General features: G+C 46.5%; 1 protein-coding gene across 2 annotated transcripts in view; it reads left to right on the forward strand.

Moving 5' to 3' along the window:
* Positions 1-17,365, forward strand: part of Rgl1 (ral guanine nucleotide dissociation stimulator like 1) — a 256,031-nt gene that overhangs the window by 193,640 nt on the left and 45,026 nt on the right. For both annotated transcript variants that reach the window (XM_059280899.1, XM_059280900.1), the window contains one exon: positions 8,710-8,787. In XM_059280899.1, the coding sequence (XP_059136882.1) occupies positions 8,710-8,787 (78 nt within the window). The remainder of the gene's footprint in view (positions 1-8,709; positions 8,788-17,365) is intronic.

Genomic DNA, 17,365 nt, shown 5'->3' on the forward strand with positions numbered 1-17,365 from the left:
AGCTCCCACAGGGCAGGTGGGAAGAAGTAAACAAGGGTGCCGATGAGCCATTTTCCTCTGATGTACGAAGATGTTGAGATTGAATGGCCTGCTGGCTTCTGGGTGCTCGTCCCATTGATTTAGTGCAGAAACTTTCAGGAAATCTTAACATCGCTTTGTTTCTTTTCTAGCTTAAAATGCAGATATCCTGGATATTTTGATGAGGATGACGGTTTCTTAGTAAATGAAGGACATTTCTGTTTTTAAAGATTATTTTTTAATAGTAGATAGGTTTAAATATCTAGGTCTGGATTTTGATGACTCCTTGGGCAAAGTTAAAGCCTTCGGATGTGTTTTGACTTAGAGAGAAAGAGGAAAGACAAGTTGATAAGAGACACGTTGAACTGAGGTTGAGTTTCTGTCCTGTGACTATGAGAATGATGAGATTATTGGGTAGTATAAATGAAGAGGACCTCAAGAAACTGTGGGTATCAAAATATCTGTAGCATTAAAAGTGAGAATTAAAAAATTGTAGGTACATCTTCTATGAAGGGTTCATCTACTGCTTCATGTTTTCTTTCTTTATTTTTATTTTTTTATTATTTTTAAGACAGGGTCTCTCTGTGTAGCTTTGGCGCCTTTCCTGGAACTCACTCTGTAGCCCAGGCTAGCCTCAAACTCACAGAGATCCACCTGCCTCTGCCTCCCGAGTGCTGGGATTAAAGGCATGTGCCACCACCGCCCGGCCTGCTTCATGTTTTCTAGGATGGAGAATGATTTAGTTCATAGAACAATAGAAGATAAATCTTTGTAATTTACGCATCCATCAATGGCAGGCAGAGAGATGGAGGAAGGAGGCCATGAGCCCTTAGGAAAGGCAGCTAAGCTGCTTCTTTCTTAGGGCATGTAGAAAGGAACACGGTCTGGCTGACAGCTTGCTTCTCAGCTCCCCAGACCCATGCTGGACTTCAGACCAATGTTAACCATTGAACAGTCAGGTGTTGGAAGCCTCCGAATGGGTGGCAGCTCATTATAGCGGCAATAGCTGGGAAACAAGGACAGCTTAGGGAGATTTTCTCTTCAAATCTCTTACTCCTGGGCTCTCGGATGCCGGGGGCGGGTGTCTACCCTCCCCTTTGTCCTGCTCAGGGCCGCATGCCCTAGTCGTCTGTGGTCCCCCAGCTCAGGAAGCGCCATTGGAAGTTCAGCCCCAGCCTGAGCGGACAAGCACTGTTGCTGTTTTCTCTCCGTAACTGTGCCAGATGCTTTGGGTTAACCAGACAACTTTAATCCAGTACCGTTTTAGAATTACCTCCAACCACAATCACACGAGGGAAACTGGAAGTAAATTTTCTCCTCCTGGCTGCTTTGATTGTCTTTGGTAACTGGACTGATTTTTTTTTTCTTCCAAGTGGACCTGCCTCTTACTTGGCTGAACTGTGGCAACTGTCAGTGGGAACGTGGGGGGAGCAGAGCCCTGCTTTCTGGGATGATGGTGAGGTTCTGCTAACATCGACACTGGAGGGACACTGTCAGAGACTTTGCCTCCGATTGTAGCTAGGCTAGCTTTCTCTTCGTTCGGTAGGGGTTGTAAGACCTAAGAGACAAACATGTTTCCTTTGAGCTGAGCTGGGCCTTTCTGCTTTTCTTCCCCACTTAGCAAATGGGGCATGTGGTGTGCAGTATGCAGTTACCTCTTTAAAAAACCTGGAATAGTGAATTACTCTGAAGGATTCTTTTTAAAGGATTATATATTTGGAAATTAGAAAACTGATAAGGACTTGAAAGACAATGTGGATAGATTCTGAGTGGTAACTGGAAAGTTTTCAATTTAACTCATAATCTAAAGCAGCAGTTTTGACCACTTTCTAGCAATTGGTAGAAAAAGTTGATCACAAACCCCTTGAAGAGTCTCCTAAGAGGTTCTGGAGATGACCCAGTGAGTCAGCACTTGCCGCACAAATCCAAGAACCTGAGTGTGAATCCCAAACATACACCTAAAACATCAGGAGTAGCCATTCCACCTATAACCTCAGTGCTATGGGGTACAGAGTCAGGAGGATTGCTGGGGCTGGCTGCCAGCCCAGCTCCAGGTTCATGGAGAAACCCTGTCTAAAGGAAGTAAGGCAGAGAGTAGTGGAGGATGCCCCCCGCCCCAGATCTTCCCTATCTCTGGCCCCTATATACATGCATGCACCTGCACACATATAAGTGCATACGTTACATATATACACCTCACCCGTACTTATACATATATCCCCCCCCCCCACAACATACACAAGTCTACTTGCTAACACTGGAATCGTTCTTTAGAAAAAAGTACTAATAATAATCTTATACATGTAACTTAGCGGTTCTCAGACTTTTGTAAATTTACTCAAGGATCCCGGCTTCTGTTTCTTCAAGCAGAGGCTGCCTAGAATATGTTCCTGTCCTTTTTTTTTTTTTTCTTCTTCTGTGACTTATGGCATCCCCTCCAGTAATCAACTTCACAGCAGGAACCGGACTTTTCCAAGGTAGGCTAGGTGACCATGACCCAGTTCTTTGTCAGACCTGGGAGGTGGGAGTGCCTTCCATGGAAGACATTATTCAGGGTGCTTCAAAACAGCCCTGTCTGGTCTGTGGGACGCAGGGCAAAGCCTTCCGGGGCTTCACTCAATGTTCCAGACAGCCGCTGGCTGCTGTGTGCATGGCGTTCTCCTGAGTCAAGGTGGCTTCTGGACATTTTTTTTTTTCTGCCTGACTTGAGTTCCTGTGGGTCAGTGAGAGGATGCCCAAGTGTTCCGAAGCTGGGATTCATCCAAAGACTCCCAGAGGTCCTCGAGTCCGCGGCTTCCTGTGTGGTCTCCCTCCTTTCCCATCCTCCGTGTTGTCTTCGAAGTTCCCACCAAGCATCCCCTTTCTCTGCCCTCCCCAGGCTTGCTTTCTTTACAGCAGGAGGAGGCAAGCTGCCTCTAGATTGCATGCCCTGTCTGCCCTCCAGGCCCAGGGCTGTAGAAGAAAGCAAAAGAGGAGTAAAGCCCGATCTCGCCATTATGTGCCAGGCCGTCCTGCCCCGCGTGTTGGCACCAGGCCTCGCCTCCTGTCTGCCCTGCCCTTCGCCCTCTCACTCCTCAATGTTTCTTAAAAACACCGTCTTGCCTCTGTGCCCAGGCCTTTGTACCGGCTCTCCTGAGACGTCTGTTGCTCACTCCCTCTCCTCTGGAGGGCTTTACTGAATTGTCCTGTTGCCTGCTGAAACAGAGTTTCTGACCTTCTCTGGTGCCTGGACACCATTGCCTGCTTCTGCCACTCCACTGTCTGCTTCACTCTGAGCATATATGAACTGTAGCTAGAGTTTTCCTGCCTGGCCCACAGTCAGGACAAATCTCTTTCACCTGCCAGTCCCACAGCCGTTCAAACCCGACCAAGTAAACACAGATACTTATATTGCTTACAAACTGTATGGCCATGGCAGGCTTCTTGCTAACTGTTCTTACAGCTTAAATTAATCCATTTCCATTAATCTATACCTTGCCACATGGCTCGTGGCTTACCGGCATCTTCACATGCTGTTTGTCATTGTGGTGGCTGGCAGTGTCTCTCTCTCAGCCTTCCACTTCCCAGCTTTATTTATTTATTTATTTATTCTCCTCCTTGTCCCGCCTACACTTCTTGCCTAGCCAATGGCCAATCAATGTTTTATTTATTGACTAATTAGCAACACATTTGCCATACAGAACATCCCACAGCAATGAACTCATTACTTCATAGTTCTCTATCTCCTGTCAGCACAGTGTGGGCTTCATGGAGACAGATTTGGGGTGCTGCCTCCTCCTCCTCCTCCTTCTTTTTTTCAGGTGTATGTGTGTATGTGTGTGTACATGTGTGTTCATATGTGTTGAGTGTAGATATGTGTGGCGTATGGGCAAGTGTGTACATGGACATGCAGAGTCGGGAGGAAGATGTTAGGTATTCTGCTCTATCTACCTTATTCTGTTGGGAATTCTCTTATTCTCTTGAGTGTCTGTCACTGGACCTGGAGAGAGCCCTAGTAATCAACCTTACTGTCTTCATCCTCCACCAACGTTTTCATTGTGTGCAGCCATGTCCGGCTTTTTACATGGCTACTGGGGATTTGAACTGAGGTCACCACGCTCACTTCGGAAGTACTTAGACCCACTTCCCTAGCCATTTCCCCAGCCCCTGATGCTTTATTCTTAATGTCTGGAATAGTAAGTGCCTGGGCATAGTCCTTAATACACAATCCTCATCCAATGATGACTGAGTAAGTCCAAGGATGAATTCATAAATGAATGAACAAGGTCCTGACATCATAAAATGAACGAGTAGATAGGGCCTTACGGCTTGGTGGGAGGGCAGTGACTTAGCGTTGGGCCTAGGCCTGCTTGTCAAGGTCCAAATCCCTGCTCCACTTACCAATGGTGTCATCCAGGGGTTATTAAGTAAGCTTTCTGGGTCACATTTCCCCCTCTGTGAATTTTGAAGAATGATACCACCCTGTGGGATGGTTATGGGAACTGAGTGACACAGTCCGGAGAAGCAGTTGGCACAGCTCCTGGCATACAACAAATCACCTGCTCTTACCAGAGGCTCATTTGCCAGCGTCAAGTAGGGCTCACAAAGTTCTTCAGGATGATCCCATCCTGGCGGCTTCTACTGAGGCTTTCCTGCTGGGGCAGAATGATACGACAGATCCCTCTACAGAGAGACAGCATCTGGACAACTTGGGAGTTCTTTCAACTACCAACACCCTGGTCCTCCCTCCCTTCAGATACTCATTAAATACTTGGTCTGCTCAGATTGGTTTCAAAGAAAACCCTTAGAGTCGGCTCTTCCTTATTCAAACATTAGCCCCCCCCCCCCATTCAGGTAATCTTCAGGCTGCAGTAAATAATTGCTCACAGCTCTACTGTACAAGGCATTTGTAAATCTTTCCTTTGCCTGGCGACAACGGAGAAAACCGTGTCAAAGGTCATCCGGCAATTTGGATTTTGATTTCAGTTTTCTAAAGGGGGGGGGGGGCACTTGCTCCACCGTAAGCCGAAGGGGGTCGAGCTTTGATCTTAGTCCTAAGGAGGGTTTGTGGGAATTGGAGATGACATTGTTGACAGGTTTGTCTGTAGATTTTCTGCTCCACTAATTAAGCACATGCACACCCTCTGTTTACCGCCTTGACTTTGATGGGAAGCCGTGAGCAGGTTTGGGGAAACATCAAAGAGGCATTCCTGGTCTGGTAAAACCGACTCTGCCGTGAACGTTAAAGAGCTCTCGACTCCAGAGCTGGATACATTTTGTTTTTCCTGTAGAGCATCAATTCCCCATAACAATGAGAAAAGTATAAGAGCAGTCACCCCTGCCCAGTGCATTCGATTCTAGAAGGTTCTCACACCCTTATGTCTGCTTTAGAATAGCACATACACCTTACGGCTTCATCCTGCTAACACCTTCCAGATCTCTCTTTAAAAATCTTAAAACTTTTTCATGTTAATTTTGGACATTTTGAATAACCAGAGCCAAAGCTTAAAATGAACGTGTGTTCCTAAGCCCTTAGAAATGAGAGCACAGACAGGTTAAGACCCTGTGTGAGTTGGGGCCAGATGGTGCTTTTGCAGCCTCTGAACCTAGTATTGGAGCCTCACTGGAACACTTACTACTCACCTGCATCAGCAGGGTGCAAGCCTTGTCTTAAGCTCCAAAGAGCAGTGAGCACAAGAGTCAAAGATGCCACTCACATAAAATTCATGTTCTAGCCGGGCGGCGGCGGCAGCGGCGGCGGCGGCGGCGGTGGTGCACGCCTTTAATCCCAGCACTTGGTAGGCAGAGGCAGGCAGATCTCTGTGAGTTTGAGGCCAGCCTGGGCTACAGAGTGAGTTCCAGGACAGCCAGGGCAGTTACAGGAGAAACCCTGTCTGGAAAAACAAAAAAACAACCAAAAAAGAGGTTCATGTTCTAGCGGATACCAACAGGAAAACACTGACTGTATACCATTTCAGAAGATATTGAAAGCTGTAGAGAATAAGGTGGTGAAGGGGATAGTGTTAGAATTGGGTTGCATTTTAGACAGGATGTCCAGGGGAGGCAACAGCAAAGACCCATGGGAAGCGGCAGAAGTAAGTGACAGTTGTGAGGCAGAGGGGTGACTGATGGTCCACGGGACAGGTGGAGGCCATGGACAAGAGTGGGTGAGGGGAAATGTGGGAGTTATGGGTAGAGCGCAGTGAGGCGAAGATTTCAGGGTCGGTAAGAGAAGTGAGAATGGTCTTTTCTCTGATTGGAATCATGGGAGGGGTCTGAATGGAAAAGGACCATGATCTGATTTCCTTGAACAGCATAGTTGTGATGACTGGGCAGAAGCCAAGAGATCAGCTTAATTAAGTGGCTGGTGAATTGCTTTAACCCAAAGAGGGTGGTAGTTAGAGGCAGGGTAGAAACAGGAGAAGTGTTTACACTGAAGTATGTCGTAAATGGAGCTGGAGGCTTTCCCCATGGGTTGGATGGAGCAAGATTTGAGCAACTCAGTCTTGTGCCCTTCTAACCTATGGCTGATAATTGACAGCTCTTGGAGGCCTCTGAGTTATTTTTAGACCATCACCTTGGCCCTAGTTGTGAACTGTGGACACTCCGGCAGTGAAGAGAAAGAATAGTTGTATGATCTTAGCCATTGTCAATGGTAACAGGCCAATTAATGTGCAAGAATACGTATGCATAGTCTTTCTTGGCACCAAGTGACAGACCGTGGTGGCATCATATTCTAGGGCGACAGCTGAGATAGGTCCTGGTGCCACCCAACCTCCAAAACGTTCCAAAAAGAGCCAAAAAAGAACAGGAGAGCCCAAGAAACTAGAGACAAAAGTCCAGGAAGGTCTGGAAACTTGGAGTTAAAACTTCTTTGGAAGAAAGCTATCAGCAATAGTGTGTATCTTTTCCTTGGAAGAGCGCTCCTTGTCCATTTATACCCCTCACAGTTCCTAGTCGGAAGATAAAAGACATTTGCAGAGAGAACACTCATAGACGAATTAACATAACAAAACAAAGATCAAGTGCCCTATTTAGTAAGTGAGGGCTGCTGGGAGAGATAGGAAAGCTGGGCGGCCTTGCAAATGGCCTCCTCTTTCCTGCACCCTCCCCAATCTTTCCCACTTCAGCAAACCGCAAAATCCTCCCTGAGGCAACACAGGGACACAGTTCACGATGATGGTGGCCAACGAAGGCGCCAAAAGAATCCCACTTTGTTTATTTCCCTCTCCTGCCTGGCCAGTGTGGGGTGAGGAAATCTTAGTCTCGCTGAGCTCCTGTCTCAGGACGAGCAGAGGGCAGCCCCAGAAACTCTCACCTCGCAGGTGTGCAAAGGGTGAAGAGGCTAGGAGGTCAGGACCATGGAAAATGCCTCTGTGCGGCCAAGAAACCCAGAAGGCCGATAAGCTGGAGAAAGAGCAGGGATGTGCGTGTGTGTGTGTGTGTGTGTGTGTGTGTGTGTGTGTGTGTGTGTGTGTGTTGCCTAGAGGCACAACCTGGAACTTGTCAGGATGAGGTGATGGGGGCACCAGATGGACGACAGTCAGTCAAAGCAGATGGTGGGCTTTTATTTTGTAAAGAATTTGTAAATTCTAGGAACAAAGAGCCATAGGGTCCTAGAGCCTTTAATCCCATTATACAAGATAAAGTGTGCTCTTTAAAAATGTAAACCCACCAAATGTAGAATTTCTGGTATCAAAACCTTGGGGTGACAAACAGCTTTTTTAAACTCCAGGGACTCTTCAAATTCTTTCTTGTTGGGAGGCGGAACTGCAGAAATAGTTCAGCCCTTCTGAGTTAATGGCATCTTCCTTAGGGACTGGGTGTCAATTGACTAAACGCATATTCTCTTACTTGGCTTGCGGAGTTGGGGAAAGAAGCCAGGGCCTTGGACATGCTAGGCAAAGCACTCTACCACTGAGCCACTCCAACAAAATGTGACATTTTAGTATAAAATCAACTAGCTACACATGGGGTTGAAATAAAAGCTAATAGTATACTTAGCAACTGATCAACTTATTGAGGAAAAATTTGAGTTCGTGACAAGCAAAACCTTAAATTCTAAGCACTGACAGCTTTTCCAAAACTAGGACCCCTGTTCCCCTCTTCTCAGGTACTGGGTCTCCATCAGCCCGGCTTGGTGGCGGTGCCGTCACAGCTGCTGGCCTGGTGCCAGTGACACAAGACCATTCTTCAGCCCTCATCTCCTCCCCAGACTCTGAGACCCAAGGTTATTTCCAGGATCCTCCAACACTGATCTTTTCAAAAGAAGAGCACACTCCCAAGTGTCTCGAGGATGTGTCATTGTTGTGCCCATGTGTGGCCCCAGTCTGGAAGTGTGTCCACACAGCTGTGTCTCCCTGGTGTAGAGACATCAGAGGGTGGCAATTAGCTTGTGTGTGAGAGCTCATGAGGAATCTGCCTTCCTTACAGCAAGTAATGTCTGGTGCTCTTGCTGAGATGAAACCCTGTTGTGTAGAAGAAATTACAGGAACTGTGGAAGATTAGGAGAACGTTTTAAAGAGGCATGGTAGTTACATCCTGATTCTGTTTGGAGTTTACTGGTCTATCCATCACGTATTCTTGTTAATGCTTCTGATGTTCCTTCATATATATTTATTTTCTTAATTACTCCTGACATCTTATTTTGTGCTCGACATTATATAGAGCAGCCTTCTGACTGTGTCTGTTTGACTGTTTTAATCTTTAAAGGTATGGAAACCTGACAGGCCCAAACTGTGAAGAAGATGGAAATCAGAGTTCGTCGGAGTCCAAGGCCGTGATCCGGAAGTGAGTGTCTTTTTTCTCATTAGCAGTCCCACTAGCTCTCAGTCAGAGTGGCGTCTTACTGAGCTCAGGGGTGCAAGAACATGGTGGTGCCTGCCTGCAATCCCAGCACTTGGAGCACAGGGTATGAGGTGTGAGCCAAGCCCTGTGATGTCTAGGCAAAGGATATGAAAGAGGCTCCAGGTGGGGATAGAGTGATCCAGTGATGCAGCAGGGAGATGTAGGGAACGGCATGGCAGGTGTTCAGGATGGAGATGTAGAGAACAGCACGGTGGGTCTAAGGATGGAGGTGAGGGAACAGCATGGCAGGTGTTCAGGATGGAGGAGAGGGAATGGCATGGCGGGTGCTCAGGACAGAGATACAGAGAACGGCATGGCGGGTGTTCAGGACAGAGATACAGAGAACGGCATGGCGGGTGTTCAGGATGGAGATACAGAGAACGGCATGGCAGGTGTCGGGATGGAACTCAGGGGTTGGTAGTGCAGACAAAGTGAGGCCGTTGGGGACTTGGGGCAGATGTTGAATCTGAATCTGAGGAAGGCGTTGAGAGCAGCCCTGCAGCCTTCATTTTTAGGCGAGCTGTGGTTCTCTGTGGAAGGTAGGTTAGCAGTAGGGATAGAGGCAAGGAGCCTGGTTAGCACCTTGATAAGGGTCCAGGCAAGGGGTGATGGGAGTCCGGACTCAAGTGAGGACTGAGGTGTACTGCTTGTGTAGATGCTGAAACACATGGCTTATCTGGAAGACAGAGAGGGCAAGGATACCACCAAAGGCTACACTAGAACCTTCCTGAGACATGACTGGGGATGGGGATCAAGTTTGGTGGGAGTGTGTGTCAGCAAGTGAATCTTAGATGTTAATTTTGAGGTAATCGGTGAGTCTGGTCTTGATGGGCTGTTTGGATGGTGGTATTCACTTGGACAGCCTAGGTGGTATTTAAAGTCATAATGCTGCCTGGTATCTCCCGGAAACTGAAGGGGAGAGCCAGAGAAGGGCTAGAGACTGGCCCTTGGTTCCCTTTACCGTTGTGAGTCAGTGAAAACAGAAGGTTTGTTGAAGGAGACTAGGGCCGCTGTGGGGTGAGCAGAGTGGGGGGAAGTTAAGTTAGAAGAGGCAGTTGTACCTCAGAAGCATGTGAAGAGGAGTTCCAGAGGGGTTACCTGCCGTCTCCAGTGCTGCCATGTGCAAACTGAAGAGGGGGCTGAGAGGTGACGTCCCCCAGCAGTACCCTGGGTCACAGTGATGAGGACAAGTGGTTTTGGTGAATGGAAGTACGGTGAAATGTAGACAGGGAGGAACAGTTTTGCCATAAACGGGGATTCAGAAATCTCATAGCGTGTGATCTGGGGATTAGGAAGGCATTTTGATTTGTGTACCATGTGTGGTTTATTTTAATGGGCAATTGTTTACACTGATGAGAATGATCTAGAAGATATTGGAGAAATACCCATGGTGTGGGGATAGAGGCCACTGTACGGTTATGTTCTGGAGCAGATGGGATGGATACTCTGAGATGCAAAAATAATCTCTACTGCTAAATACTCATTTGGGGCCAAAAACCAGAGAGTGGGAACATAATTGAGCTTTCCTGTGTAGTCTTTAGCTCTCCACAAGATTCCCTGGTGGTTCCCACACTTTAGGGACTGTAGGTGTGGAAGTAAGAAAAACAGTCTTTTTAACCTCTAAGTAGGATCTAGACACCTTGCATTTCTTTTCTGTAATTTATTGCAGAAAAATAGACAAGCTAATGTACATATTTAAAACTCCAGGGCAAGATATGGTAGGAGAAACGATCACATTATTGCTACAGGAGATGGGCCAGGGGAGGACGTGATAGTTGAAGGATGGTGGTGAAGGACTTGGGCGGTGGCTGTCCAGGCACAGGGACCAGCAGGGCCGATCAGGGAAATTCAGTGTGTGTGGGATTTCGAGAAGCAACAGAGAGTTGTTGGAGCTACTTCATGACATTGCATGTGGGTCAGGAGAGTCTGTGGGGCTGAAACTAGCCTGAGATTATACTGTGAAGGGCTTTAATCATTCACAAAGGGTTTGGATTTTCCCTGGTGAACTGTAGGCCGGTTGCTGTACAAGCTTTGTGTAGATGGGAAACATTAGAACATAGGTCATCAGGATGGGTTGGGCCTGGAGTCATCCATGCCCACAAGGCTTACTCCATGGTACCAAGGACCAGTGGCTCAGCATCCAGGAAACTCTTGAGAAATGAAAGTAAACTGCTCCTAGCCCAGTGGTTCTCAGCCTGTGGGTTGTGATTTCTTGGGGTTTGTCAAGTGGGCTTTTCACAGGGGTTGCATATTAGATTATCTTCCAACTCAAATATTAACATTATGATTCATAACAGTAGCAAAATTATAGTTATGAAGTAGCAACTAAAATATTTTTATGGTTGGGGGTCACCACAGTATGAGGAACTGTATTAAAGGGTCACAGTATTAAGAAGGTTGAGAACCATTGTTCTAGCCCGACTTAATGGACTAGAATCTGCAGCTTAAGATCCTTGAGTGAGCCCTGAGCACTTCAGGGTTTAGAAATCATGAGACTAGAATATTTAAAATTGCTTTTGTTCATCCATGAAAAGGCACTAAAATGATTCTCAAGAGGATCCTTTTTTAATGGGTGTTTGAGAATATCCAGAAAAGAAACGGTAAGAATCCAGAGACTGGCGTGACAGGTGTGCTGACCTGTGAGCGGATTCAGTGAGAAGCATATGGTTAGCCACACGTGCGGGAAGCCAATCAAATCTGGAGTTCGTGTTCAGTTAGCCACAGGAATAGCCAAGAAGAGTACAGTCTGAAACATACCCAGAGCCTTTCTGTTTCTCAGAGGGTGTTTCAGGATTAAATAGGTTTGTGGGAAGTAGCAGTTAGAAAATGGATTGTACCCTGGATGTGAAAAGCTGTGTTCATTATTTTAAAGTCCCACTGAAATTCATTGTACACTTGGGACTCTAGTGTGGGTGAAACTCCAGGTTAAGCTGTTTTAAAGGGCTTTAGAGTTCTGAGCACATGGGACCTTAACAAAGAGCTTCACACAGTACTCCCCTGAGGGGTCCGTCATCTGGGGACAATAGTCCTTTCCCAAAGCCTCACAGTGACTTGGTGGAAAGTTCTTGACCCCTTTGCTCAAACTGAGTCGCCTTTTTGAAAGAACTGTGCCTGATGAACACATAGCACTTTATTTTATAATAGGTCACTCTGTCCCCAGACTCTGGAATGCCAAAACCCCTTCTCTCTGGTGACCTCTTTCTTCCAATTCCTTTTCTTCTTTCTTCCATTTTTTTTCTCCTTTTATTAATTTGTATTCCGTGTCCTCATTATCGTTTTATACCATCTTTTCTTGTGGCTCTCCTGACAATGTCCATCTCTGTACATGGCCACTGCCTGTTTTCCTGAGAAGAAACCAGGGAAGCACCTCCCGTCTGTATGGGACACTGCTGATCCTCGAGTACCCCACACCTCTGGCCCCTGACCTGGAGCAGTGAGTGGCAGCTTCCTCTTGGCCAATGGATGCGTAGAAAGCATGGTTTTGTGGCACTGGTTCTCACAGGGTGACTTTGTCCCCCAGAGGACACTGAACAGTATTTGGAGACACTTTGGTTGTGCCTAAGTGGGATAGTTGCTACTGGCATCTAGTAGGTAGAGGGCAAGGATGATCCTAAACATCCCATAATGCACAGGACAAGGCTTGTCCCTTCCATCTGATGATATGTCGTTAAATACCACCAGTGCCTTGGGAGGAAAGCCTGCCACACGGCGTCCGTGCACTTCTAAGCATGCTTGTTTGGAAGCTTAGCCGTTTGTGTTCCTTTTGCCATTATGTGAGTCAAATACTGAGGTGGTCTCGGGCCAGCCACATGGAAGGCGAAAGGCCCACCTCCTGTGCCGTCCTCTGTCCCTTCCCGGCCGTGTGGCCTCTGTTTAATTACTGTAGTTCTCCCACTTTCAGAGTTTTCATCTGAAAATTGAGTTCCTGGAACATACGATATTTGAGTCCTTTTCAAGTCCGTGATAGCTAACATAAAATGTATTTAGTTTTTCAAAAACCAAAATCAGAGATGTGGTCCAAATACTATATTAGGCTTTTGAGACATTTCCCTGGCTGCTTTTCTGTCTGAGAAAGCATATTTAACAGACTGAATGAAACTGTCAGAAAAAAGGAGTCAGGGCTGGTTTGCTTATCGGATCATGACGTCACAGCTGCTCACTGCAGTCAGAAGGAGCTGAGCTGAGACACTGTGCAGCAGGAGGATACATGGGGTGACAGAATGCCTGTGCATCTGTCCCCTGTGATGTCAGGTGGGCAGCATGCAGCGGGGATCTAGTGACTCTTTGAAACTAAACACTCGCTTGCGGGCCCTTGCCTTCAGTTTTGTGGTCCTGGGTTGAACTGAGAGCAGGAGCAGGGAATCACTATTGGATTTAATCATGAGAACAAAATGTCCAAAACTGTTTGACTTTTCCGTTTTTGCTGTGGATTGTATCGGAATTCTTACACTTTATATAAGCTTCCATGTCCAAGTTGCCAGACATTTCTGATGTTCTAAGTATGGATCTAGTCAAGCTAACAGAGGACATAAAGATGGAAAATATGAAAATACAGATGAAGCCTTAAGATGAAAGATTGGCTTCTGGTGTCTGGAACTCACACCGACTCGTGTTCTTTCTGTATTTAAGAAAGTTATCAGATTGCTCAGGGTGCCTTCACCCTGTGGAGAGTCCTGGTCTGGCTCTCTGATGCGTTCAGAACTTCCAAATCAGCTGGCTCAACCGGAGTGTCTCAAGAATTCTGTCTCCATGGCTTCTAGTTTTTAAGCCCTTCGCCACACAGTGACTTCTGGTGTTCGGACTAGGCCTGTGTCGAGAGGAAGCTGGGCCTCGCTGTTGTTTTTTATCTCAGGGCTCCTAAAAACGACCAGTATTTGGGAATCGGGAGACCTCCTTCCTATTGTGGAAGAAAACAGCTCTGCGCACGTTCATTTCACGTGTGCCCTCTTCACCCTCCCTGTTGACGTTTTTACATGATAAAATGCTGTCTTTTCGAACAGCAAAATTTGAACCAGACAAGAGGAAGAAACTTTTCGTAGGACAGATTTACTACAGCCATTGAACTCCGAAGTGAACAGAATCCAGCTTTTACATCACAAATTCTTTGAAATGTGTGTGATTGCTCTGTGTGTGTGTGTGGGGGGGGGATAGTGTGTGTATAACTTTATTTAAAGAGGTTTGAAACTCCCCAGGCCGTGATGTTTACTACTTTCCTTTAATCAGCCCTCTCTAAAGTCGAAATAGTTTTGTTTCCTTTTCCTTAATTGAATCTCACCCCTTCCCTCCTGGGATGCCAAGTTCTGTTTTCTCGAACTCTTTACCATCACCGTGCTTCCGACTGTTGAAATCATCTCGTTTTCCTTTCCACACGTTCAGAAGATACAAATGTCACTCTTGTAACCTTTCCCAGAAGCTGGGGGTACTGACACCAGCACTCAGGGGCTGGTAAGGGAGCTAGTAAACAGTATGATCCAAGATGTCGGGCGCACTTTAGAAAGAAGCTGAGGTTATTAGTGCCTGGGGAAATTACAGCAGAAAGTATTGGAAAACTTTCTGGAATGTTTGCAATCAATAGACATTCCAGGAAATCCAAATGCCCGAAGAAGGCCATTGAAACTGAGTGATTGCAAGGGAAATGGGAAAAGGGGAGATTTGAGAGAGGGACAAATCCATGAAAAATGAGATGTAAAACACCAAATTCAGGCATAGAGATGCACACCTATAATGTCAGCAGACTTAAGTTTAAGACCATCTTAGGACACACAGTAAGATTCGGTCTCAACAGAGAACAAAACCTGCATGAACAGAACAATGAGAATAGTAAAACCTCCAAAGTTCGGAGAACTGAAGGTTACAACGTGAAAGGAATAGATGTTTTTCTTTTAAATAAAACAAAGGGAATGGAGCAATATGTCACATTAAAGAGAAAGTTGTTGTCTTTAAATGTCCATACAGAGCAAAAAAAGATAAAAAACCATAATTTAAAAACTCACCAGTTTTTGTGGGATGTGGGTAGAAATCTGCAGAGCAGAAATTGGTGCTCTAATAACCGAAGACTAGTAAGTCAGTGTACTTATTATTTGTATGTGTATGGGTGCTTTGCCTGCATGTATGGCTGTGCACCATGTGTGTGAAATGCCCTAGGAGGCCAGAGGAGGTGTCAGACCCCCTGACTGTATTTACAGTTGTTTTTGAGCCTCCAGGTGGGTTCTGGGAACCAAACCAGGTCCTCTGTTGGAACTATTCATCAGTGAGCCATCTCTCCAGTGCCATGACCGTGTTGTCTACCTGTTGGAAACGTGTAGGGGCCATCACAAATAGCCGTGTCAGTGGGGTCTTGTCTCAGTGTTTAGACCATGGAAACAGGATTTAACCCTTGCGCTGCTAGCCACCACTTTGGCAGCCTATCTGTGGTATTCTCATCTATGCAGGGCGCTCTTTTAGTTTCCTCTGTGTGTGTGTGTGTGTGTGTGTGTGTGTGTGTGTGTGTGTGTGTGTTTACCATCACAAATGTGCTGAGGACCTGCCCTCACTTCATAGGCCCACCAGTTCAGGGTTCATCAAACTTGGGTGCTTTGGCTAAGATCAGGTCGTGAGTGTGCCATCAAGGGTTTGGAGTCCAGTTCAGTGGGGCTTCCCACCTAGGTCGCTCACTCTCAGGCTTACTGTTAAGGAACAGGCACGGGGTTTGCTTGTGATTCCTCTCCCTGTTAGCACTTCACAGTAATTATACCACATCGGTACCTGGAAACCCAGACCATTTGGCATTAATGCCTTTAATTCCCACTGTCTCACCCAGCTGCTGGCTTTATTATAACACCCCCAGAGGGGTCCGCAGACAGCTGTTGTGAAATGTGGAAGGAGGTGGTCTGAGGATCTGAGGAAGGATGAAGGAAGACCCAGTCAGTCAGGCCATCAAAGGAGGGCTTGCTTCCTGTCCTTGGTACCCGGTAGCAGCTGACAGCACCAAGGTCACCTCCATCCATGGTGAAATGGCGGAGACCTTCAACAGGCTTTAAACAGAAGCCCCCTGTTTATAATGCATAAACTTCTCAGACTGCGGGGACCAGGAGGGAGTTATCAAGGGCCTGAAGTGATCATTTTGGTGAGTAACTGGTGCTCTTTTCTAATAATAGCCAGAAGTTATTGATTGCTTAGTAAGGGTGTACTGTATGTGCTCTAAAAATTCTCCTGATGACCTTCTATATCATTCTTCCATCTACCAAAGAGTAGCCTGGGTGGCTGAGGAGCATGTCCAGGGTCACACAGTGAGCAAGTGAGAGTGCTTGGATTGAGCCAAGGCCATGCTCTCTATATCACGTATCCTTTAATTCTTCCCCTGTGGTAAAAATGAAAATATTTCTCTTCAGTGTGGGAATGAAAGACAGATGTGTGAGTAACCTTGACTTTGGGCAGTAGGTTTCAGGCGCATCTCATCCTGTCCCTACCTTACAAAGCTATTTGCTCAGTTGTACCCGTGTGCCTTCCTTCTTCCGGGTCTTGCCTTGAGGCTTTTTGTCTTTTTAACTGCCCCTCCCCCACCCTGCCCTGTTCACATCTCCTTGTGCATAGATCTTGACTTTCCATTTGTTTGCATCCCTCCCCCATCACAGCCCCTCCTTCCAGTCCCACCACAGTGTTTGAATCCTTACTTACCACAAACACCACAGTGTGACAATGGAAAGTACAGGAAGCTGAGGCATGATGACCCTGACAAGTCCAAATAGTATTGTTTCCATTCCTTGGGGAAGCAGGGGAGGAGGAGAAAAGAAAGGAAACTTTGTGCCTCCCTTCCTTTGTTCTCTGTGGTCAGGGAAACCATCTTGCTGGCCGCCTCTATCTGGCAATCTTCCCTGAGGTGGAGGAAAACCATTCCATGACTTGGCTAACAAGGTGGAGGGTCCAGCTCAGCCAGGTTCAAGGTTAACAAAGTACTTTACACCCCACCAGCATGGCTTGGCGAAGGCACAGCCATGTCCCCTAAGAGGTGCATGGTGCTCCCGGGTTGTTCTTTCTTCCTGTTTGCTCAAGGAGGTGATCAAGTCTGTAGAAACTGCCCGAGAATAAGGAAACATTCTGCTGTTTTCCCAAATGTTTCTGTGTCTTATCTTCTGGCAGTGATTAAGTATAATACGTTATCGTCTTAAATAGATTCTAGGGCAGGAAAAAATATCTCCAAATGGATAGCGTTATTCTTTTTTTGTAGTGGTAATCTTATTTTTGGCAATTATACATCATGGAAGAGATGATGTACCCCAAAAAGTTTGTATTAAACTTATTAATTCTAGAGTGTCTAGTTGCCATTGGAATTTTAGAATAATTTTATGTAATTACTCACATTCTCTGGGTTTGTCACATCTGTGCTTGGAGAACAGCTGCTTCTGTGATACCCGAGAGTCCTCTATACAGTGGCTGCTGTGGTACCCCTGAGTCCTCTGTACAGCGGCTGCTGTGAGTCCTCTGTACAGCGGCTGCTGTGAGTCCTCTGTACAGTGGCTGCTGTGGTACCCCTGAGTCCTCT

Source organism: Peromyscus eremicus, chromosome 15 (assembly GCF_949786415.1).
Source record: "Peromyscus eremicus chromosome 15, PerEre_H2_v1, whole genome shotgun sequence".
Lineage (NCBI taxonomy): Eukaryota > Metazoa > Chordata > Mammalia > Rodentia > Cricetidae > Peromyscus > Peromyscus eremicus.